A 24296-nucleotide genomic window follows, 5' to 3' on the forward strand; every position below is an offset into this window, starting at 1 on the left:
CCACCACTTCTGTATTAGTTAGGGTTCTCTAGAGAAACAGAATCAACAGAGAACACTCGCAAATATAAAATTTATAAAAGTGTCTCACGTGACCGCGGGAATGCAGAGTCCAAAATCCACAGAGTATGCCGTGAAGCTGATGATTCCTATGGAAGGTCTGGACGAACTCCACAGGAGAGGCTCACCAGCCTTTCAGTGCTTAGATTAAGCATCACTCATTGTAGAAGACACGCCCCTTTGGCTGATTACAGATGGAATCAGCTGTGGATGCAGCTGACATGATCATGATTTAATTCTATGAAATGTGCTCATTGCAACAGACAGGCCAGCACTTGCCCAACCACCACTTGGCCAAGTTGACACATGAACCTGACCATGACAGGCCCTCAGAAATTTCAAGAAGTATAAGGAAATGTTGGGTCAACAAATTAGCTAAGATGCCATGAACAAAACTGACCCAAGAAGAAACTTAAAATCTGAATAGACCTGTAACAACTAAAGAAATTTAAATTAGTAATTTGAAACATTTCCATAAAGAAAGCCCAGATGGTTTCACTGGTGAATTCTATTAAGTGTTCATGGACGAAATAACACCAAATCCTTCCCAAACTCTTTCAGAAAATTGAAAGGAACACTTACCATCAGTATTATCCTGATAAACCAAAGTAAGAGAAAGGTGTAATAAGAAAAGAAAACTACACACTAGTATTCCTCATGAACATAGATGCACAACAATTCTTAATATTAAACTGAATCAAGCAACCCATAAAAAAGATTATACACCACAACCAAGTGAGAATACAAAATTGTTTTAATATCCATAATCAATTAACATAAGGCACCGTAATAATAGTACAAATGAATAAAAACTTTATGTTATCATTTCAGTAGATGCAGAAAAAGGATTTGACAGGATCTAACATGCATTCATGATAAGAAATCTAAATAGACTAGGAATAGAGGGCATTTTTCTCAGCCTGTTAACAGCATCTTTAAAAATGCACATCAGTTATCATAATTGATGTGAAAAATAGAATGGTTTGCCCCTAAAATCAGGAACAAGGCAAGGAGGTCTGCTCTTGCCTCTTCTCTTCAACATACTAGAGATTCTAACCAGTGCAGTTAGGCAAAAAAAAAAAAAGAAATAAAAGGTATCCAAACCAGAAAGAAGGAAGTAAAATTGCCTTCATTTGCAGCTGACAAAGTCCTGTATGGAGAAAATCCTAAGGAATTCACACAAAAGATTACTAGAACTAATAAATATGTTTACAGGATCACAAGGATCCAAGACCAACATACAAATGTCAATTGTATTTCTATGAACTGTGAATGAAAATCTGGAAATGAAATTAAGAAAATTCCATTCACAATATCACCAAAAAAGAATAGGAAAATTGTGTATGACTTTAGGTAAAGAAGTGTAAGACTTGCACAGTAAAAAGTACAAAGCATTACTGAAAGAAATTAAAGATATAAATAAATGGAGAGATATTACTCATTCATGGATTGGAAGACAAAGTTTGTCAAGCTAGCAAACCTACCCAATCTGATGTATAAAATCGATACAATTCCTCTCTAAATCCCAAGAGATTTTTTTTTTTTTTTTGCATGGTCAGGCATCAGGAATTGAACCCAGGTCTCTGGCATGGCAGGCGAGAACTCTGCCTGCTGAGCCACTGGCCCACTCCTAGCAGACTTTTTGTTTTTGTAAAAATTGACAAGCTGTCCAAAAGTTTACATAGATATCTAAAAGACCTAGAATAGTTAAACTGATTTTTAAAAATAATGAAATTTGAAGACTTACACAACCTGATTTCAAAACTTTTTAAATTTCTACAATAATCAAGATAGTACCACTCTCCATGCTGTCTATCTAGCCCCTGCCTCCCTTGTCCCTACTCAGCACATAGTATTTCCCCATCATGAACCCATGGAGACCAGGAAGATGACACTCAGGGTGATGTAGCAGCCAAGGAGGAGAAAGGGACAAGGCATCACTGCTTCACGGACAGCCAGCTACCAGCTCCACTGCAATTTACTGACCTGGGGAGAGTAAAAAATTTACACTTCACTTGTTTAAAAGAAAGTTTCTTGGAGGTGACATCATCAACATGGAAACACAAGTGATCTGAAAAAGTCTCCCTTCAGAATCAGCTAATTAAAGGACAGATTCCACAGGAAGAAGATAGAGACTAGAGAAGGATTCCTCAAATGTTGAATCAAAGAAAAAGAAAAGTAATTTCCAAAATCAGGTAGGAGATTTTCTTCCCAGAAACGCTGCTCCAGATCTCTTCTACTCACTTGGTCATGTGCAGCTTGGGAGTCATACAGAGGCAACATGGCACAGGTACCTCTTACCACAAGTGCAGACTATAGAACCACTCACAGTAGCAAGTTGAAACCCCATATACAGGCACAGGGGCCCTAGTCTGCAGAGACCCACAGTAAAACACAAGCTGCTGAAGAATGCCACATATAAAAGGGGACACCAGGGGGAAAGAGAGAGAAGGAAGGGAGATAGCAGACTGTTGGTAAGAGGTGCACAACTCATGCCACTTTCTGACTAGACCACCTAAATGCAAAATGGCCTTTTTTGGATTGACCCACCTTTCTTGATTGACCCCAGCTAGGTCCCTGAATAGCATACCCTAACAGGGAAGAAATTGGAGGCAGAAAACCTCACAGCAAACAAAAAAACATACCAAAAAAAAAAAAAAAAAAAAAAACGGGGTAGGGGTTGGGCACAACAGAATTGCTATAAGACAGTATGGATCCTAGAACTGAGAGAGGTAAGGAAAAGGGGGCACTGAGTGAGGAACAGATTTGAAATGTCATAGAAGCTGGGAAGAAAATTCTGTACAAAAAAGAAACAGAACAGATTAAGATTCTCGGAGGAGGAACAGTGGAGAGGAACCTTTCTCTTGGTAATGAAACAATTGCACAAAAAATGGAATCTTGAAAATGTACCACAGGGTGGTGCGACAGTGACTCATTGGCAGAATTCTCACCTGCCATGCCAGAGATCTGGGTTCGATTCCTGGTGCCTGCCCATGTAAAAACAATGTACCACATCCAGGGCAAGAATCACATGTGAAGAACTAGAAAAATGTGGACTGTTGAACATGGACTAATCTAAAGTTCCAGAATAAATTGAACCACCAAAGAAAGACCTTAGCACAAAGCCAATCAACAGTAAAACCCCAGACAAGAGGAATAACTGACCCTCAGAATTAACTCATCAAGATGATCAGTTGCCCAGACATCAGCACCGAAATTACAAGCCATACTAAGAAACAAGAAGATATAGCTCAATCAAGGGCACAACTTAAAACTTCAGAGGAAAAACGGTTTGGAACAATTAATCAAAAAAGTTCAAGCAAATCTCCTAAATAAATCCAAGGAGATGAAGGAAAGTATGGATACAGAACTAAAGTATATTAAGACAATGTGTGAGCATCAAGAAAAATTTGAAAATTTAAAAAGAAATATGTTATGCAAATGAAACAAAATAATGGAGAGAAAATGTACACTAGAGGCTTAAAACAGCAGATTTGGACAGACAGAAGAAAGAATCAGTGAACTAAAAGAGAGACAATCAAAATCATTCAGTCAGAAGAAAACATAGAGAAGAGAATAGAAAAAAATGAGCAATATCTCAGAGATTTCAGTGACAGCATGAAGCACACAAACATACATATCGTGGGTGTCCCAGAAGGGGAAAGGAAAGGGGCAAAAAGAATATCTGAGGAAATAATGGCCAAACATTTTCCAATTCTTATGCAAGACATAAATAAACAAATCCAACAAGAGCAACATCCTCCAAATATTAAAAACCCTAATAGACCTACTCCCAGATATAAATTAATCAGATTATCAGATGCCAGAGGTAAAGAAAGAATTCTAAAAGCAGCAAGAGAAAAATGATTTGTCACATAAAGGGGAAATCAAAAAGACTAAGGGCTGATTTCTCATCAGAAGCCATGGAGAAGAGAAGGCAGTGGTATGATGTATTTAAAGTATTGAAAGAGAAAAACTGCCAACCCAGAATTTTTCCATTAAGGCATAGCTCAGGAGGGTTTTAATCCTCTTACTGGAGTCCTTTATAAATGGATGAATACAGAGAGAGAGAGAGAGAGCATGAGAGCACATGCGCACACACACATCATGAAAGCAAGAAGGTGAAATCAGCGAAACCCAGAAGAGAAGGGAGGTACTTCCTCAATAGGAGATGTCATGGGCCCTTCCATGTGATGCCTTGATTTGGACATCCTCACAGCCTCAAACAGTAAGCTAATAAATTCCTGTTGTTAGAGCCAACCCAGAGGTAGGGCAAGGTGGCAGCGTAAGGAGGTGTAGAATTTACTTAGTCATGTAGAGCAGCTAGAAAATAGCCAGGAACTGTCTGGAGCAACAGTTTAGGGGACATCCATGACCCAACACACCGGTCTGGAATGGGTAAAGGGCTGAGATAATAGTGCAGAACTATAAATAAGATTCCCAAATTTGGAGGCTGGCACACCCCCCCCCTCCCCCACTAGTTCTGCTGGCTGTTTTGGAGACACTTACCCATGGGAAAAAGAAGCAGTCTCTACTAGGAACAAGGGAAGGTAGATTGGCCAAGCTCCATTGCAGTTTTAATTTACAAATTCAGACTGTTAAATACAAGCTCTGAGCACAGATAAACCCAAAGCAAGCACAAGAGGAACCCTGAGGTCTCTCCCAGCAAAGAGGAGGTGGGGCTGATGGAAAAAACAAAACAAAACAAAATAAAACAGGACTTTGGGAGTCAGATGAGCTCAGAATACTGGAAAAGAGCTCTACCTGAAGGAAAGGAGGCTATAGAGCTGGGTACCAACTCCAGCCCTTGATTGGCGAACACTGGGGGCTGGGGAACAACCCTGAAAAGGAATTTTTTTAAAACTTTTTTTAGTAGCCCATTTAAGAAACGCTCAGGCATTTTCAGTTGTCAGCACTGACGCAGGCAAGGGCAGAGTTAAGGTATGTCTGTGAGTCAAAGTAACTAGTCAGATGAAGAAGATAATTCCCTAAAGAGCATGTCTTACCCAAGAAAAGGGGTGCAGGGCTCAAGACAAGTGGCTGCTCTCACCCAGGAGCTGGAAAGTAGAAGCAGGTTAAACTTGCTTTCTTCCTCAGTATTTGTTTCAGTCCACACCCCTGGCAGGGACAAGGTCTGCTGAGAATTAAAGGCTCCACACTGCTTTATGCCACGGGGAGCTGCAGGCTGACAAATGCCACCTACTGAGCAGGATAGGAAAAGCACTGAGTCAAGAGGCTTCACAGAAAAGACTGGCAACCTGTTGGGTGTCTTCTTCAGGAAAACTTGATACTAATTACACCCTCCTCCTGAGATCTTGACTCTTCTTGTCTGAGAAAATCTGATTGGGGTTGATCCTATTTGGGGGTAGGCCCTCCTCAAAAGAACAGTTCCATAAAGACAGAGCAAGAATCAGAAAAGCAAGAGCTGAAAAATTCTGATCAGTTAAACAGAATCTATGCTAGAGGTCCAGAGTAAGTTGAAGTGAATGCCAAGAACAGATAGAGAAGAGAGCCAACCAACCAGAAAACCCTAGGTAAATGAAAATAAATAAATAAATAAATAAAACAACCTCCAGAATAAACTGTTCAAGGAAATCAGATGCCAGACACCAGCAAAATATCATGAGTCATACAAGGAAGCACAAAGATATGGTCCAGTCAAAGGAACAAACTAACACTTCAAACAAGATAACAGGAGTTGAACCAGCTAATTAAAGATATTGAAACAAACCTAAATCAAATGAACAAGTTGAGGGAAGACATTGCAAAAAAGATGAAAGCTATAAAGAAGACATTGGGTGACCACAAAGAAGAACTTGAAAGCTTGAAGAAACAAATGGCAGAACGTATGGGAATGAAAGGCACAATAGAAGAGCTGAATAGTACAATGAAGACATACAACAGTGTATTTGAAGAGGCAGAAGAAAGAATTAGTTAATTGAAGGACAGGACATATGAAATCCTATGCACAAAAGGGAAAATTCTACACACAGATAGGGAAAAGGATGGAAAAATATGAGTAGGGAATTTCATATTTCTCAGGGAATTGAATGACAACATTAAGCACACAGATGTACAGATATACATGTCAAAAGTGTCCCAGAAAGAGAAGAGAAGGAAAAGGGGGCAGAAAGAATAATGGAGGAAATAATTAATGAAAATTTCCCCAACTCTTATGAAATACAAAATTATAGATCCAAGAAGTGCAGTGTGCCCCAAACAGGATAGATCCAAATAGACTTACTTCAGGATACTTTCTAATCAGATTGTCAACTATCAAAAACAGAATTCTGAAAGCAGCAACAGAAAAGTGACCCATTACATACACAGGAAGCTCAATAAGAGTATGTGTGGATCTCTCAGCAGAAACCTTGGAGGCGAGAAAGCAGTGGTATGATATATTTAAGATACTAGAAGAGAAAAACTGCCAACCAAGAATTCTACATCTGGAAAAATCATTCTTCAAAAATGAGGGAGAGGGGGCAGGCCATGGTGGCTTCGCAGACAGAGTTCTCACCTGCCATGCCAGAGACCTGGGTTTAATTCCCAGTGCCTGGCCATGCAAAGAAAAAAAAGAGGGAAAGTTTTAAATATTTTCAGACAGACACTGAGAGAGTTTGTGAACAAGAGACATGCTCTACAAGAAATACTAAGAGTAGCACTACAGGCCAATAGGAAAAGATAGGAGAGAGTGATTTGGAGAAGAGTGTAGAATGAAATAGCCAGACACAAAAGGACAAATACTGTATGGTCTCACTGATATGAGCTAATGTTAATGAGTGAACTTTGAGAGTTAAAGTTGAGAGCATAGGTTATCAAGAACTAGAAATAAGGTAGAGATAGGGCATTTGATGTTGAAAGAGTACAGAATGTTCAATAGGATTGATTGTGAGAATCCAGAAATGTATCTGATGGTAGCACAATATTGTGAGAGTAGTGAACAAAGCTGAGTGTGATTATGATTAAAGTAGGAAGGCTAGGGGCACCAGAAGGAAAGAGAAAAAATGGAACTGTATAACTTAGCAAAACCTAGAGTAAACAATGGTGGTGATTAAATTTACAAATATGAGAAGGTTTTAAATGAATGTCAACATCGCAAGGTGTTGAAAATGGGATAGTATAAAGAAAAAATATAATCGATGCAAACTGGGATCTATAGTTCATAGTAACATTGTAATATGCTTCTATTAATTGTAACAAGGGCCATATGTCACAGCTAAATGTCATAAGAAGAGGATATAAGGAAAGGGTATGGAGTTTTGGGTGTCATTGCTGTTGTTTCTCCTTATTATTTATTCTTCATTTTTTTTCCTTCTTTTCTTTCTTTGTGGAGAAAATAGAAATGTCCTCATATGGATTGTGGTGGTAAATACATGACTATGGGATTATATCAGGAGCTATTGATTCTTTACTTAGGATGGATTATGTGGTGTTTGAATAAAACTAAAAAAATAATAATAATAAACAGAAAGATACCAGTGCAGAGAAAATGTGGAGAGATTTATCTATTCACTGTTAGTCGAGTGGTAGAATGGTGCCCCATCTGGACTGCGGTGTGGTGGCTCCACATGCTCCTGCAACCCCATTATTAGGTATATGCCTCGGAGAACTGAAAGCAGGTAATGAATGGAAATTTGCACACTGGTGTTTCTGGTGGCAGTATTCACGATTTGCAATGGATAGAGGTGGCCTAAGCATACATAGACTCATAAATGGAAGGGAAAACTGTGGTATATACTTACAATGGAATACTGAGTGGCTGCAGAAGGGCTGAAATGAAATTGTGAGGCATGCAACTAGGTGAATGAATCTAAAGGACATTTGATTGAGTGAAATAAGCCAGAAACGAAAAAACAAATATTGAAAGGCCTTGCTAATATGTAATAACTATAATGTGGAAATGCTGAGAATTGAATTTGAGAGTATAGGTTATCAGGGGATAGAACATAGGCAGATTGGGTGATTGACAATTAAGGAGTACTTGATGTTCGACAAGGTTTGTTGTATAGGTTCCTAGGTGGTAAGCTCTTACAGCAGTTACATCTATTCCTGAGTTTGGAAGGTTCTGAGAAATAAACAACAAAGCTACTAGAACTAATAAACTAATTCAGTAAAGTGGCAGGGTAAAAGATCAGTATGCAAAAATCAGTAGTGTTTCCATATACTAGTAATGAGCAGTCTGAGGAGGAAATCAAGAAAAAGATTCCATTTACAATAGCAATTGAAAGAATCAAATCTCTAGTAATAAATATAACTAATAATGCAAAAAACTTATACACAAAATACTACAAAACTTTACTAAAAGAAATCAAAGATCTAAATAAATGGAAGGATATTCCATTCTCATGGATTGGAAAAGTAAATATTGTTAAGATTTCAGTTCAGCCTAAAATGATTTACAGGTTCAATGTGATCCCAATCAAAATTGCAGAAATGGAAAAGCCGATTATCAAATTTTATTTGGAAGGGTAAGGAGCCCCAAATAACCAAAAACTCTTGGAAAAGAATAATGAAGTTCTTCTTCCTGACTTTATAGCTTATTATAAAGGTACAGTGGTTAAAATGACCTAATATTGTCGTAAGGATCCATATATAGACCAGTGGATTCAGATTTGAGAGTTCAGACAGAGACCCTTACAGCTCCGGCAAACTGAATTTTGTAGGACTACCAAGAGCACTCAATTGGGAAAGAACAGTCTCTTCAACAAATGGTGCTTGGAAAACTAGATATATATATTCAAAAGAATGAAGGAGGACCCCTATCTCACATCATATACAAACGTTAACTCAAAATAGATAAAAGATCTAAATATAAAAACTAGGCTTAAAAAACCCTGAAGAAAATGTAGGGAAGCATCTTCAAGATCTTATATTGGGCAATGTTTCTTAGACTTTACACCCAAAGCACAAGCAAAAAAAGAAAAAATTAAATTAAAACTTTTGTATATCAAAGGACTTTATCATGAAAGTGAAAAGACAACCTACTCAATGAGAGGAAATATTTGGAAACCGCATATCTGATAAAAGTTTAATATCCAGAATATTTAAGGAAATCGTAAACTCAGCAATAAACAAAAACTAATTAAACGATAGGAAAAAGACTTGAATGGACATTTGTCCACAGAGGCACATGAAATGGCTAAAAATGATCAACATCATTATCTGTTAGGGAAATGCTAATCAAAACCAAATGAGATAACATTTTGCAGTCACTAGAATGAATATTATAAAAAAGCAGAAATTACAAGTGTTAGAGAAGATGTGGAGAAATAGGAACATTCATTCATTGTTGATGGGAATGTAAAGTAGTGCAGCCACTGTGTAAGACAGTTTGCAAGAAAGCTAAGTATAGAATTACCACATATGACCCAGCATTCCCTTTACTATGCTGGGCCTTGAACAGACATTTGCACACCAGTGTTCATAGTGGCATTACTGTCGATTGCCAAGAGATGGAGGCATCCAAAGTGTCCATTAACTGATGACTGAATAAACAAAATATGGTATATACCTACAGTGAAATATTATTCAGCCATTAAAAGGAATGAAGTTCTGGTACATGCAACAATACAGCTAGGGATGAAAGCGGTGATTAACTGTAAACAAGCACAAGGAAGCTGTTTGAGTGATGGAAATGTTATAAAATTAGATTGGGGTAGTGGTTTCCCGATTCTGAATTTACTAAAAATCATTAAATTGTGTAGTTAAGAGTGGGTGAATTTTGTGGTATGTAAAGTGTACCTCAATAAAGCCACTTTAAAAAGAAATTTTCTGTTCTGGAGCAGCTAGAAGGGAAACTCTGAGACGATGATATGGTGACATGACAAACTCTGAGATCTGTCCTATAACTACTTGTTGAAGAGTACTTTGAAAACTACTGCCTTTTTCTTTCTTTGCTTTGTATATATGTATATTATTCCAAAAAATTTTTTAAAGAATTTTCTCACTTTCTTGGCCTTTTGTTGCTAACTTTTGAGGTCTCTTTTAAACTCTGATGCAGCAAGAATTGGTTTGATATTGTCACGTAAAGTCTTTGATGTGTTTAAATTTATCTATCTAATAAGGATAATGATTTTTAAAGGTATACTTATTTATATGCATGTATTTGTTCCAAATATATTCTTCCAACACCTCTTTGCATTTCTCAGTTCCATCTAATTGGCTTTTCATTTCATCCTTGGCTGAAGTTTTACTATTCATTCTTTATTAGTGGTCTTGTCTTTCACTGATTTTTTCCCAGGATAATATTAACTTTTAGAAACTGTGATTTTTATATACTTTTAATGTGTTTTGCTAAGTTCTGTAACACATTTTCCCAATGAAAATATAAGGCCTTATTTCTGAAATGCAGCTTGGCTTTAATTATGTGCTTATCTTTTCTTTAAAAATAGAATATGCTTCTCTGGGATCATTGTATGACTATATTAACAGTAATAGGAGTGAAGAGATGGACATGGATCACATCATGACCTGGGCAACCGATGTAGCTAAAGGTAATAATGCATTATACATTCTTATAGAATTGGTATATTGGAGTATTTTCCCATCCTCAGATAAGGACTTATGTCAGAAAACTTGTCATTCTGTGTCTTCAGAGATTCTTTTTTAGACTAAAAGTACTAAGAATTCTATCACTTACTGTACAGATAATATTTTAGGCCATTACCTTTCCACTTCTGAATTCTTTTTCTTTTCCCTTTCTTTATTTCTTTCCCTAAAATCAATTTCCAACAAAATCACCCAAGTTCCAGAGCAGCAGTTTTTGTCATGTTTTGTGACATATTAGTTTACCAGCTTGCTTGACATATTAAATGGAAAGATAATAATTCTGTTGTTGTTCTGCAAGTCTCTACTTAGATTTCGTACCCAGAAAAAGTGATTCATTGTAAGATTAGTTTGCTTATAATGTAAACATAATAATGTGCTAAAATTAGAAATCACTTGCAGAAAAAATTTATTTTTCCTGCCTTGTAAAAGGAATTCAGGTTTTATTTTATGTTTAACATGAACTTGGAAATTAAATATTTTTAATATAAAAATATTAGCCAACAAAGTGCCCAATTCTTTTTCCCCTTATAAATTCTAATGCTTTCTAAAGACTAATGCTTTCTAAAGCAATTCAAATTCCATTTATTTTTATCTTTTTTTTTCCCATTTTCCTAACTGAACATTTCTGGATTTTATTTATAACTGTCAAAGTTGCTTTAGAAACAACTTGATCTAATAATGGCCATGGTAGTTACATTTGTATTCTAGCAACTCCTGAAGAGCAAGTGTTTTCAAATGTTACTGAGGCATTTAACACCTTTGCATTTTATTACTCCTTTCTCTACCAGCATCCTTTTACAAAGCAAATATAACAATAACACTCAATAAGGAAAGACTCAAATTTTTCTTTCACTGTGCAACTTCCGAAGGTAATAGTTCTTCCCCTGGAGAATCACCTTGTCTGTTTTAAGTTTAATCAACACCTGCCGAATTTTTCAAATATGGAAAGTGAAATTTTTTACTTTAAATATTGCATACTAGATGCTGCTACTGAATGATACTTCATTACATTATAAGAATAATAAACTCTGTGTTTAGGATGGTGTACTTAAGGCTTTGGCTGTGTTAATTAGCTTAATTGTGTATTCATTCATCAGGCATCTCAAATCAGCCTTAAATTTCATGTTCTTCAAGACATTTTCATGTAACCTCATGGTCACTTCTGTGAATGCCAGCACTACATGAGACCACCTGTTTGGTGATGTGATGTTACTGAAAACTACCTGAAGCATTGTGGAAATACACTTACATAAATGTGTATGCATATACAGGCAGTTCTTGACTTACAGCTGAGAGCATTTCTCAGAGCAAGAAGTTATTTAGAAGTGGAAAGGTAATGCAAACCTTACGGACATTTGCATTTAAGACAACCAATTACACCTATAATATTACTTAATGGCACTCAGAATGTATAGACAGCAAACCAATCAGCTTACATCAGATACTCTACTCACTGCTATATTCTAGTTAAGCTTCCCTGGTTCCCAGCCTGTAAACCTCTTCTTTCCCTCACATAGTCCCTGTCTGAGGGGCAAGTTTCTTGGCTCCAGCCCAGCTCAGGTCCACCTCTGGAGTTTCTCAAGAGCACTGGCACTCTACATCAGAAAATGAAGAGAAGGAACAAAACTAAGTAGCAAACTAGAAGCAGAGGTAAGGAATGCAGGAGAAAGTGGAGATGGATCATGGGACCGAGTAAACTACAGAGTGATGAAACCACTTTTGTGTGGCTGGTGAATTGATCTGAAAGGCAAATTCTAACATGTTTGGTCTCAGTTGAGAAGAATGAGGCAAAAGGCTTGTTTATTTATAATCACAGGCCATATTTATCACTTAAAATTCTTTAAAATGACCTGGAAAAGAAAATAGAAACTGATGCTTTAGAAATGACTTCAGCTCACTCTGATAAAGCTGTGTGTAGAAGAACCTGGAGAGGAAATAAGAAGGCTTGGCTTTGCTGATTGTTTCAGATTCAACTGTGAGCCTTTCAGTGTGACCATGAAGGAAACCACTGTTTGAGACTTGTTGCCCCTATAGCAATAATAAGTTGAGAAGTCAAAGAATGCGTACTTAATTTCAAATGAGTTTGTTCATACATTTTGAAATAGGTTATCACTTAACATCATCATCTGCTGAGAGAATATCTTCTCAAAGCGAAAAAAAAAAAAAAAAAAAAAAAATTCTCTTCTTCCTTGTTGGGAAGAGAAACGGAGGTTGGTCCAGCAAGTAGATGTGAAGTTGCTGCAAGTCAGTCAGTGAGTAGAAGAAACTGTCAAAGCACTTAGAACTAGGTCTGGTCTCAGGTTGGTCCCTACTGGTCCCAAATCTTCCCCAAAGTGTCCTCAGTGTCACCTGTCATGTCTTTTTTAAGGAAATCCTAAATTTCTTAAAACTAATTAAAGTATGTAAATATGATTTTATTATAATAAATCTTGTCATAATAAAATATGGTGCGTTTCTCATAAAATCTTCCATGAGGAAGAAAAGTTTCTGTAATTAAGGGCTTTGTACTTGAACACAGTTTTGCTTTTTGGCATTCTTACCCGTCAACAAATGCAGAACCTATTGCACATTATGTTTGAGAATAATTAAATAAAGCAAGAGAGAGGAAACAGAAATTTAGTCATAAAAATTACAAATGCTGCCCAAGCATTTGTAACAATTGAATTTTCACAATTTGGTGTGTATAGAACTTCAAATTAGAAGAGATATTTCCTTTATGCCAGTCACATCTTAAGATCATTTAAATTATTACTACTTCTGTTAAATTGACTCTTTTCAGTCATATTTTTATGTCAGGGATTTAACTTTTTTCTTATTTTCTTTGTTCTTTCATGATTCTTCATTATAAAGTAATCAGAGTTGTAGTAAAATAATAGCTTATTAAAAGCATTAACCTTTACAAAATTCAAATTTGTTATATATTAAAGAAAAGCAAAACCTAGCTATTAAATTATTTTCATACAGATAATAGTTCATTAACAAAAGGGACCTTTCAATTTGTGATGGGGAATGGGGTTAGTATTTCTTCCACAACTTAGAAAAGACAACTTGAGAAATAAAGGGAGAGGAAATATTTCAGTGAAATTTTTTTCTTTATTCTAAAGGCATAGACAATACACAAAAAAAATCTAATACTATATAAGGGAGTACATGAAATGTGTGTCTCTTAAAGTATATTTTATTCAATATAAGAAAACCTTAGTTTATAAACACCTACTTTACTGACATAAGTGGATTACAAATATGTTGAAGAGAATTATGGAGTACATTTATAGATTACCTGAAAGATTTAGCCTTGTGAAAAAGAAAAAAAATGTTTTATAAGTACCGTACATTTTTCTCACTGAGGCCATAAAATCCTTTACCAATCATAACTAATGAATCCTACTGATTCCTCTCACTCTTCCACTCCCAGGGCCTTGTCAGAGTGAGTACTGCGAAAATAAACCAAGCTGCAACTTGATAACTGCAGACATCCAAATGACAACCGAAAACCTTCTGTCAGAAGGGTTGATTTAGAAGGCAGTTGGTGTTGGAGTACCTTAGTCATAGAGTACTTCTTCCAGTGGTTTCTGTGCTATTTCCCTGCAGACTCCAGAACAATGAAGTGTCCTTTTTAGGTACTGAAAGGCACTAGCTTTACCCACAGTCAGATTCCTCCCTCTAAGAGTTTAAAGCATATATATTTTACTTAGCATAAAAATTTTACTAATGTAGAAATTTTCTGTCTCTATTTTATCATGGATGAATAGAACACATGAATTTAGTTTCTGCTACTCAATTCTTTGCAAAAATATGTAAGGTAATTCTGATATTTAAATTAGGAAGGTACTACTGAGACAGCATTGAAAAATAGTATTAATAGGCCTTTCTTCCTTCTTGAATGAAAAGGTATGCACTATTTACATATGGAGGCTCCCATCAAGGTGATTCACAGAGATCTCAAGTCCAGAAATGGTAACGTAGCTATATATTGTTATTTTTCCTATTTTATTAAAAATATATGTACTGGGCAGTGCGACGGTGTCTCGGTGGCAGAATTCTCACCTGCCGTGCCAGTGACCTGGTTTGTTTCCCGGTGCCTGCCCATCTATTAAAAAAAAAAAATTAAAAATATATGTACTAACTATATATTGAAATAAGAATATACTCTACATACCTTTTGTAACCTGCTGTTTTGATTCACCATTGATATCGTTAAATCTTTCCTCTGTCAATAAATATAAAAATTCTCTATATTTTTTGAAAAAGCTGCATGGTATTCCATACAACAAAATTTGGAGTGTTTACGTTTTTTTCTATGATTAACAAGAGGAGGAGTTTAAAATGCCTTTCAGCCAAAGTTTTAACATAGTCCTATTTCCCTAGAATCATTTTCTAAAACAGGTATTGCTGGATCAAAGTGTGTAGTCTTCTGTTTCTAGACAATTCTCTGAAATGGCAGTTTTGAGTTTTGTTCTTGTTACTTCTGAATTATTTGTTATAAATTTTTTATATCAATCATTCCCATATAACCTGTAGTGATGCCCCAAAATGATATGTACATTTGAGAACTTGGAAAATAAAACTGTTCTTACACTTTTTAATTTTTTCCTATACTTCTTAAAGTTTATTTATGATCATGAATTTTATAATTTGGAATGTGAGCCTTTTCAAATAACAGAATTAGACATTACTTTTGAGTAGGAGTGATAATGGAACACATTTGCATTCCACTTCGTCACTTGAAAATTAATGGAGAAGGGCTGTGGAATTTCTTAGCTATCCAGAACTAGCTAAAGTAAATGTCAGAGTTTGCCCCTTTTTAAAAAATCTTTCTATCAGTTACTAGTTATTTACATTCTTTCCGTATGGTTTTTGTAAGTAAGGAGGTGAGTACTTGTTTTTTGTGAAATCTCAGATCACTGCTGTTAAAATGGTCCTATAGTGTAATCCTTAGAATGGGTAGTCATGGCAAGTGGAGGAAGAGGACCAGAAAACAAACAGCTGCGCATGCTCAGACTCCTGGTCTATAGGCTTGATGGAGGGAAGGAAGAGAGGTTGTTCGCACATGCCATTCTTCAGTAGTCCAAGTTCCATCACCAGCTTGACTGGGCCAATGGACACTAGAGGCTCCTGCTCTTTCTCTCCTCTAGGGCATCATTAATCCTTTGACCCCTGTTAGAAGGCCTTGGAGTGAAATACTTTTGACATAGTATAGTTGACTAACACGCATCATTAGTCCAGAATCAAGTAGTAAGTGTCAGAGTTTTATGACTTTGTAAAATTTCAGTTTATGCTTAAAATTTCAATCTGAATGCCTTATTTGACCTATTTCCTTTTGTTCTATCTTTATTAATATATCCTAAATCTCCCTTTAGAGGAGAATGATAAAGTAAGTTTTGGATTTATCCAGCTATCATTACAAAGACTATAGAGCAATAGAGAATGTCCCCATTTTTAAAAATTATAATTTGTTTGGTTACTTGGTAGGACAACACATACTGAAAGAATATAGACCTAACTTTTAGGTGTTTTTTATTTTGTTTTTCTGGGAAAAGGAAATTTCAAGACTCCTCCATTTTTTTATATATGTATTTTTATTATGTTACCTATTTTTTTTTAATGGGTACTTGTTAATCTTATAATCTAAAAAAAAGCCATAGAAATAACTGAACATAATACTAATAATATATACATTTTTATTTGAAATTATTATAGATCATTACTTATAGTATTACATTTACCTTTAAGGTATTTCTATTTATTAGTCATGCAAAGATTATTTTCCCCAATTACCACTAATAAATATTGATCATCTACCATGTTCAAGGAACTGTGTAACTTACAGAAGAAATACTAGAAACAGTTCTTCAGGGTTCTGTCCTTGGCCTCCTATCCTCTTATGCTCTGTATTCTCTCTCTTGTGGCTTTAATCTTGTCTACAAATTAACATTCCTAAACAGATCTCCTCCACTTCAAAACTATATATCTACCTACTTATTGAACACATCCACATATATATTTTGTAATGTCCTAAAATGTATTAGGTCCAAAACTGATCTTTTCTTCTCTTCACTAAAGAAAATTATTCCTGCATTCTCTTTCTCAGTGAGTGGTAATACCAGTTGTCCAAGTCAGAAATTAAATAAAAATACTTACGGTTTGATTCCAGAGTTCCTGTAGTAACCATTAGGTGTACTCTGTCTTTAATTTGATTTTACCCTTGACGACTCCTCCTTCTCCCCCTTTAACCAGGTATTCACCATGCCTGGTTAATTCTGCTTCTTCCCTCCATCCACTTCTCTGCCTTGCCACAGTCTTAGTACAGGCATCTCATCTCTTTTTTAGTCCATAACAAGCTGCCCAGCGATCCCTTTGCCTCCACTTTTATTCTTCTCTAGTAGAGTCTCCACTCTCCACATTTAATCATTTCATTCCTCTGTTTAAAATTCTTCACTAGCTTTCCATTTCTCACAGTTGTTCTTCATAACCTGCTATCTGCCTTCCAAAATTGCTATGCCTTTCCTTCACCCCTGAACTTTTACATAGTCCCTTTCTTTTGCCTAGAAGCAACTACTTTATTCCCCCAGCTTTCTTCCTTCTAGTTAACTCCTATTTGTTTTTCAAATCCTTGCATAAGCATAATTTCTTCCAGGAAGCTTTCTTTGGCCTCACTAAACTACCTTAGATATCTCTGCTCTTTGTTTGTGTAACTCTCTCTATTTTTCTTGTTATGGAATTTATCCAGCTATTATTGCAGATGTTTGTTTAATTGTCTGTCCCTTTAGACTTTAAGTTCCATGAGTGCAGGGACAATGCAGTCTTTTTCACCTTCCTCTTTCAAAACAGTACGAGGCCTTGCACACAATAGGTGTCTGAAAAATACTTTTTAAATGAGTGTATGTATGAGTAAGTGAATGAGCGAATATTGTCTGCTTTCAAGAAAATTAGTTTTCCTTTGGGAAGAAAAACCATGTATACCAGGAAGGAAAAAAAACAATTACCATAAAGTAATAATGCTAATGCTTCATTATGGCATTAAATATCTAGAGGTAGAACCTACGTAAAAAATTTGATTTTTCTGACTATTAATCTGTACCTTTTTACTGAATAGTACTGCATTTGGATTAAACAAGTGCATTGCAAGCCTTTTAAAATCAGCATTTCATGAAATTATGTGGTGGTGTTTTGGGGATTTTTTTGTTTGTTTTTTAACATCAGATCCCTTTTGTAAAAATCTTCATTGAAATAAATGGTTGACCTACCTTGCATAATTCCATATGGAAGATAGAAATAGAATTATGATTTTGTCAGTGTAAAATGAATTTCAAACGAATTAGATGTCATAATCTCTCTCTTTTTTTTTTTTAGTTGTTATAGCTGCTGATGGAGTACTGAAGGTAGGGCTATTTTGATTTTTTGGAAAATGTTGTTAATTTCATATGTAGGTTCTTGCAACTGACAATTCTTTTATTAGTAAGTAGAAAGTTGATCGTTGTTTCTCTTTTCTCAGATCTGTGATTTTGGTGCCTCTCGGTTCCATAACCATACAACACACATGTCCTTGGTTGGAACTTTCCCGTGGATGGCTCCAGAAGTTATCCAAAGTCTACCTGTGTCTGAAACGTGCGACACATATTCCTATGGTGTGGTGAGTTCATTTTTCACTTTTTGTTGCAAAAGAAAATATACAAAATGACCAACCTACAGAAGAAGACTACAACAGTTTAACCCTGCTTAAGACAATGATGCAGTTACTGGTGGAACGTCTAGACTGATGGCAACCAGGAGAACGCTTTCTAATTACTAAAGTATTTACTTTGATCACTTTTTTGCATCTGAATTATTTTGTCCTGTGTTGAGGCGCAACCAATGCCAGCTTCCAAAAAATAAAATTAGCTAGAACCTGAAATTGTGTTGGACCTCGATTGGACCTCACCCATGAAGAGTGCTTTCCTAGGTAGATATCTGACTGTGGAATATCCCTGTAATTTAGTGGTAGTGTGGATCATTTGCTGTTGGCTTCATTACTTATGTTCTTGGTTGTTTCAATTGGCTAGCTTTTTCTAAATCATAATATAGCCCATATACACCAAATTAATTTAATAGAATACACTTGAATTTTGTTGGCTATTAAAAAATCATTTCAACAATAAAATATATGTTTTGGCCTCTGGCCAAAGGTTCAAATTTTATAGTCTGGAAGGCAACAGTGGCATAGGCCAAATAACAAGTGCCTTATTTCTGGGTGTTTCTGTGAATGAAGAGTATAAACTATTATTAGTTAGTGATCAAATCACTGCCATTGGAAGAAGGAAAAAAAACTCCTAAGTTCCAGAAAAGACTAGAGTCTATAACTGATCTGTATCAAAAATTACTACCTTCTAACCATCATAGAAATAATCTGCTGGAGACTTTGCAAATGGGGAAGTTAGTTGCAACTTGAGACTTTTTCTGGGATTATTTTTTCTTATGAAATTATCTTCCTTTTCTTCTTAAATATTTATTTCTTGTGTCAGGCACTGTGCTAGACACCAACTTAAGGTAATTTAACATTTCTTTTTCTTGGGTTGGGGGACCAGTGTCTCATTTTATCCTGTAGAACAGGAGTTGGCACATTATTTCTATAAAGGACCAGATAATTAATATTTTAGACTTTGAGGGCCATTTGTAGTCTCTGTTGCATATTCTTCTTTGCTTTTAATTTTTCATAACCCTTTAAAAATGTAAAGACCATTCTGCATTCTGCAGCAGGTCATGCTTTGCAGACCCCGCTATACTGTTATAAGCTGGAGGGACTGGAAGATACGCTGAAGAGCAGGGCTCATTTATCCAGAGTTCATGGTGATTCAACAAGAGACTACAGTGCTCACCCCTTATGCTTGCATGTACATAAAGATATATAAAATATATTTAGATGGCTATAGTGTTTTAAATTATTTTGCACATTTATATGAATTAGATTTTTGAGGTTCCTTTTAATACTAAACTCTACAAATCCATGCAATACACAGTGCTCTCAAGTCTTAGAATTTCCCTATTTCAGAAATTTTTGACCCAAAGACACAACTATGAGTTATGCATAGAGTGAACTTTTGGTCTCAATATTAGTTTATTTATGAAAACAAATTTCACTGTGTTCTTTCAAAGTCTTACAGTTGGTAGGACACATAGTGTAAAATACACCCATCTGTTTTTCCTTAGCTGAAGTAGAATCTCAGCACCACCAACTGAGAACAAATTCCTTCTCATTATGTAAACTATAGGGGATGTTAAGAGGTGACTTCTGTTGGCAGAGCTGAAGATCTTTTCCTGTATCTTTTTAAAACCCTTTTCACACATTTGACATAGATCCCTTTCTTAAATATAGTTTATTTGAATCAGCCTTTCTGTAACTGCATGTGCTTAGTCTATTCTATTAAAAAACTTTTGTTCAAGTGACAGTGCCCTACTTCTCAAAGTAGGTGAGCATGAACATTTTTCTTGGCTAATTAAATTTTCTGTGTACTTGCTTGCTGAGCCTACCTTTTTGTTTTGTTTTGTAGGACTTAACAAATCATTCTATTAAGTGATTTAACTTACTGAAACAAGCTTTTCAGCCACTGAACATTCCCAGGGCTGTTCTATATTTACACGCCAGATGTTGTTCTTCTGAATCTGTTTGCTCCAGTCACATGCCTTTGAATATCAGTTCTGTGTTCACCCTAGAGTCTTCCCTTAACTGGTAGAAACAAAAAGGTCTTTTCAGTATATCCGTTTGCTTTTAAACACCTTCTGCTATTTGACTATTGTGAAGAGATAGGTTCATGCCAGATGCTGGTTAGCTTCATCTGAATAGCTGTATCAGCAGAGTTCCATTCAGAGAACTGTGCGTATGCTAACTAAATTATAAGCAAGAATTCAAGATTTTATTTAATTTTGATCCCTTCCCATTCTTTCCTAAACAATTGTCATTAGTGAAAGAAAAAGTATAGAGACATTCTTTCTAGAGCCTTTTTATTTAAACAATCACAATTTTTTTTTAAATGAAGAAAACATTACAAGTTCAAAATCGATAGCACATGAAAGAGCAAGAGAGGATAGTTGTTAAGGTAGGGGCCATGTTAGGTTTAAAGTTTGTAGTTTGCAGTATAGTTACTTAGAATTTTTTATTACCTTTCAAAAATAGGTTGACTAGCCAGGATGCAGTTATCAGTAGATCTCCTGTTTGCATAAATCATCCAGTAGTTCAGAAAGAATCTGTTCTGTGCCCCAGCAGCGACACACACAGATGAATAAAACAAGGGGGAGAAAGGGTTGTCTTTTTTAAAAACCCACTCAAAAGAAACTCAATATATTTTTTGCTTTTTGTTTTCATATTTTTTCAGACTCCTTGTAAGAATTTTCCTATGGTGCTCTCAAAAGTATTTGTCCTCCCCAGCTTGATAAACCTGTGTTGCTTCTTCACACAAGGCAAGAATAACTAGCCTTTACAACCTTAAAATAAATGTGCTGCAAATGCCAGCAATGGATCTTATGACCCTTGCTTCTAGTCTGGGAAACTTTGCTAGGAAGGCAATTATTTCTCTCTCCTTTTCATAAGAAAAGAGATTTTTCTACCCCCTTATGATGACTTCTCTTGAAAGACCACACCAGAAGGAGTGTTTAGTACGTTGTCCACCATAAAGGAAAGCTTAAGGAAAGCAGAAATCACTGAAATAATAGACCTTCTGAGAACACAAGGCCCAGCCACTCTTCAAAAACAAGGCTATCCTAATGACAATGCAGAAAGGATTACCTTCTTAGAGGCATCTTAGCCAAAACCAGCTTTGAGAATAGAGTGGAAGAGAGAGAGCTCCTCATTGCTTGGCTTCTCTGTGAGCAATGTTCCAGAGCAAGCCTGGGCTCAGGTAATGACTCTCCATTGTTTGTAAAAGAAAAGACAGGAAAAATACACAGCCTTGTCCAAGTTTCTATTCTGTAAATTGAAAATAAGAATTTTCCTTGGGAGCAGAGTATAAACATGAGGACTTTTCAATATAAAATGAGTTGGAAAATATTTTTAAGGTGAAAGATCACAATAATGTTTGGCCTGCACTCCCGTAGCTGCTATTTTCAGACATTAAAATAGATTTAGACCTCCAAATGACTTCCTAAGCAAAGTTACTTAGCTTTTTTGAGCCAAGTGTCACTTTGTTTAGTGTAGAAAAGGTTAGTATTCTGTCTTATAAGACCACTTTTTGATTCATTATTGAATCTGACAAATTAATAAGAGGAAATCATAAGATGTGCTGATGCTGGAATTAAATGAGGACCACATTTGGGCTCCAGAACACAGTGGTTAATGATGCCATCCCTGACAATTTTACATCCATCAAGTGACTCCCTCAGCTATAGTTATCTCTTTGAAGATACAGAGAAGTAGTAAAATGAAACCATCTTATTTTTCAAGGGTTAGAACTCTTAGAAATGTAACTTTTATCTTATTAGATTTTGGGCATTTTCCAGCTGAATATTTTGGAGTAAAGAATCACAAAATATTTTTTTGGTATTCTTCTCAGTGTCTTTCATTTTGCATTTCATTTCACCCCACGTAACCCAGTCTCTTTTGCAGGGAGGGTTGGGGGCACTATACTGTGCATGGAGGGCAGACTAAGAAAGGAGGGGCACGAGACTGCTCCTGTGAATATTTGGGGATTGAAACATTTGATTTACTTGAGACTAATTCACTATGCCCATTCTCCTTAGAAATACCAAATCCATTCATTCATTTGCTCTTCATATCCTTTCCCCTTCTCAACCCCAGCACCAGTGGAATGGTAATTGCAGCAAAATGAGGGGCTTCATTTCCTTCTCACCCTCTTGTTGCCCCCCTCCTACCTCCCTGTGCTGGCAGGCGGGAATGTGTCAGGGGTGATACATACCTGTCTGGCTCTCACTCTCCCCTACTTACATGTTAGCTAAGCTTATCCCCTTCTGGGATAACCCTTACCTTTTCCTAATCACTTCTGTGACTCAAATAGAATTATTCAGTAGCTCTTCTAAAGAAGTATCTTACACACTTGATTAAAAGCCCAAAGAGGCTTCAGTGAATTTTTTTCCTCTGCTTGAACAGCATCTGCCAATTTCCCTGATTTTCCTGCTAATTATCTTCAGTATTAGCCAGAATTCATTTAACATTTTGTGGAATAAGACTGAACATGGGCTGAGGCAATAATGGATAGAGTTACTGGTTTATAGAATTTGGCTAAATGGAGCATATATCCTTAATTTACATTCTTATTTATAAAAGGATTTTTTTGTGTGTGTATGGGTGTCTGTGAGTTTTCAGAACAACGGAAATTTAAATCAAAACTGCTGAGTTCTCTCTTTATTTCTGCCATGGCTCCGTACCTAAAATACGGCAGGCCATATTCTTATACTGCAGCTTTCCCTTCTTATATTTAAATGGGGTTAAGAGCTTGACATTCAGACTAAGACAGAGGTTCATATTTTGCCACTTGACAACTGATTGTCTTTGGATAAATTGTTTAACTTCCTTAAGCCTTAGTTTCCTCATTTAAAAATGAAGATAATATCTATCATATAGGGTTAATAGTGATCATAGTAATGTATATAAGGGATTCAACAGAATACCTGTAACATAATGAACACTCATTATATGGTAGTGGTTATTGTTTCGATGATTATTGATAAAATTAGAATTGTTTTTGCACTTGACAAAATATTAGTAGACTCCGTTTTTTTATGACTTTTACATAAACAGAGTAAACAGATTTCTGTTACTCATTGTTTAAGGCGAAACCCAAATCAGGGACTGTTCAGCATTCCCAGTGTCATTGCTTTCTTTGGTCATTCCAGTTCAGATTTATTAATCATGCTGATTTAAAGGACTGCCAGAAAGATGAACACAAACATATACACAGAATCAGCCTATATGTACATAAAGTACTTTGTACATTTTAGAATATAGTATAGTAGGCTATGTTATAGGTGGATAAAAATGAAAATATAAATACCCCTAAGACAAAATCATTTTGAGAGAGGTTTCTTCGAAATACGAAATCTAAATGTTGGAATATTGCAAGTATCTACCATTATAGATTAAGTGGTTTAGCCAGTGATTTGGATTGGGGCCTTAATTTTTTTTGCTGAGACCATTACTGAAACTTTAAAAATATTTTTGAATTCCCAGTTGTTATCTTGTCGGGGATTGGAGGTAGAAATAGCCCAACTAAGAAAATACAAAAATTTTTGTGTGGAAATTCATGAGAGTTCTAATAACTTATGAGACAAAATTAAATCACTGAGGTCCATTGGCTTAATAAAATGTATACTTGACTCTTAGTTTCCTAATTTCTATACTAGATTTTTTCTTTATAAGAAACAAAAAGTAGGGCGGGCCGCGGTGGCTCAGCGGGCAAAGTGCTTGCCTGCTATGCCGGAGGACCTCGGTTCGATTCCCGGCCCCAGCCCATGTAACAAAAACGGAGAAACAGAATACAATAAAAACAAGAAAATGTTTAAAAATGTTTCCCTTTCTTCCTTCCTTCCTTCCTTCTATCCTTCCTTCCTTCTCTCTGTCTTTCCTTTTTTAAAAAAAAAAAAAAAAAAAAAAAAAAAGAAACAAAAAGTATATAATATGTGGAAGAAGTGCTATGTATGAATATGTACGTTTTGCCCACATTTCTACAGATGGGGTTGGCTGCATCTGGTAATTAGATGCAGTT

At 35.9% G+C, this 24296-nt stretch overlaps 1 protein-coding gene across 7 annotated transcripts in view; it reads left to right on the forward strand.

Moving 5' to 3' along the window:
• The window catches only part of MAP3K20 (mitogen-activated protein kinase kinase kinase 20), a 230073-nt gene that overhangs the window by 126509 nt on the left and 79268 nt on the right, over positions 1 to 24296 (forward strand). For all 7 annotated transcript variants that reach the window (XR_013172859.1, XM_077154165.1, XM_077154166.1 and 4 more), the window contains exons 4-7: positions 10449 to 10550; positions 14497 to 14562; positions 17959 to 17987; positions 18101 to 18238. Coding sequence is in view for 6 of the 7 variants with exons in the window: in XM_077154165.1 (XP_077010280.1) it covers positions 10449 to 10550; positions 14497 to 14562; positions 17959 to 17987; positions 18101 to 18238 (335 nt within the window). In the remaining variant the exon portion in view is untranslated. The remainder of the gene's footprint in view (positions 1 to 10448; positions 10551 to 14496; positions 14563 to 17958; positions 17988 to 18100; positions 18239 to 24296) is intronic.

Source organism: Tamandua tetradactyla, chromosome 3, assembly GCF_023851605.1.
Source record: "Tamandua tetradactyla isolate mTamTet1 chromosome 3, mTamTet1.pri, whole genome shotgun sequence".
Taxonomy (NCBI): Eukaryota; Metazoa; Chordata; class Mammalia; order Pilosa; family Myrmecophagidae; genus Tamandua; species Tamandua tetradactyla.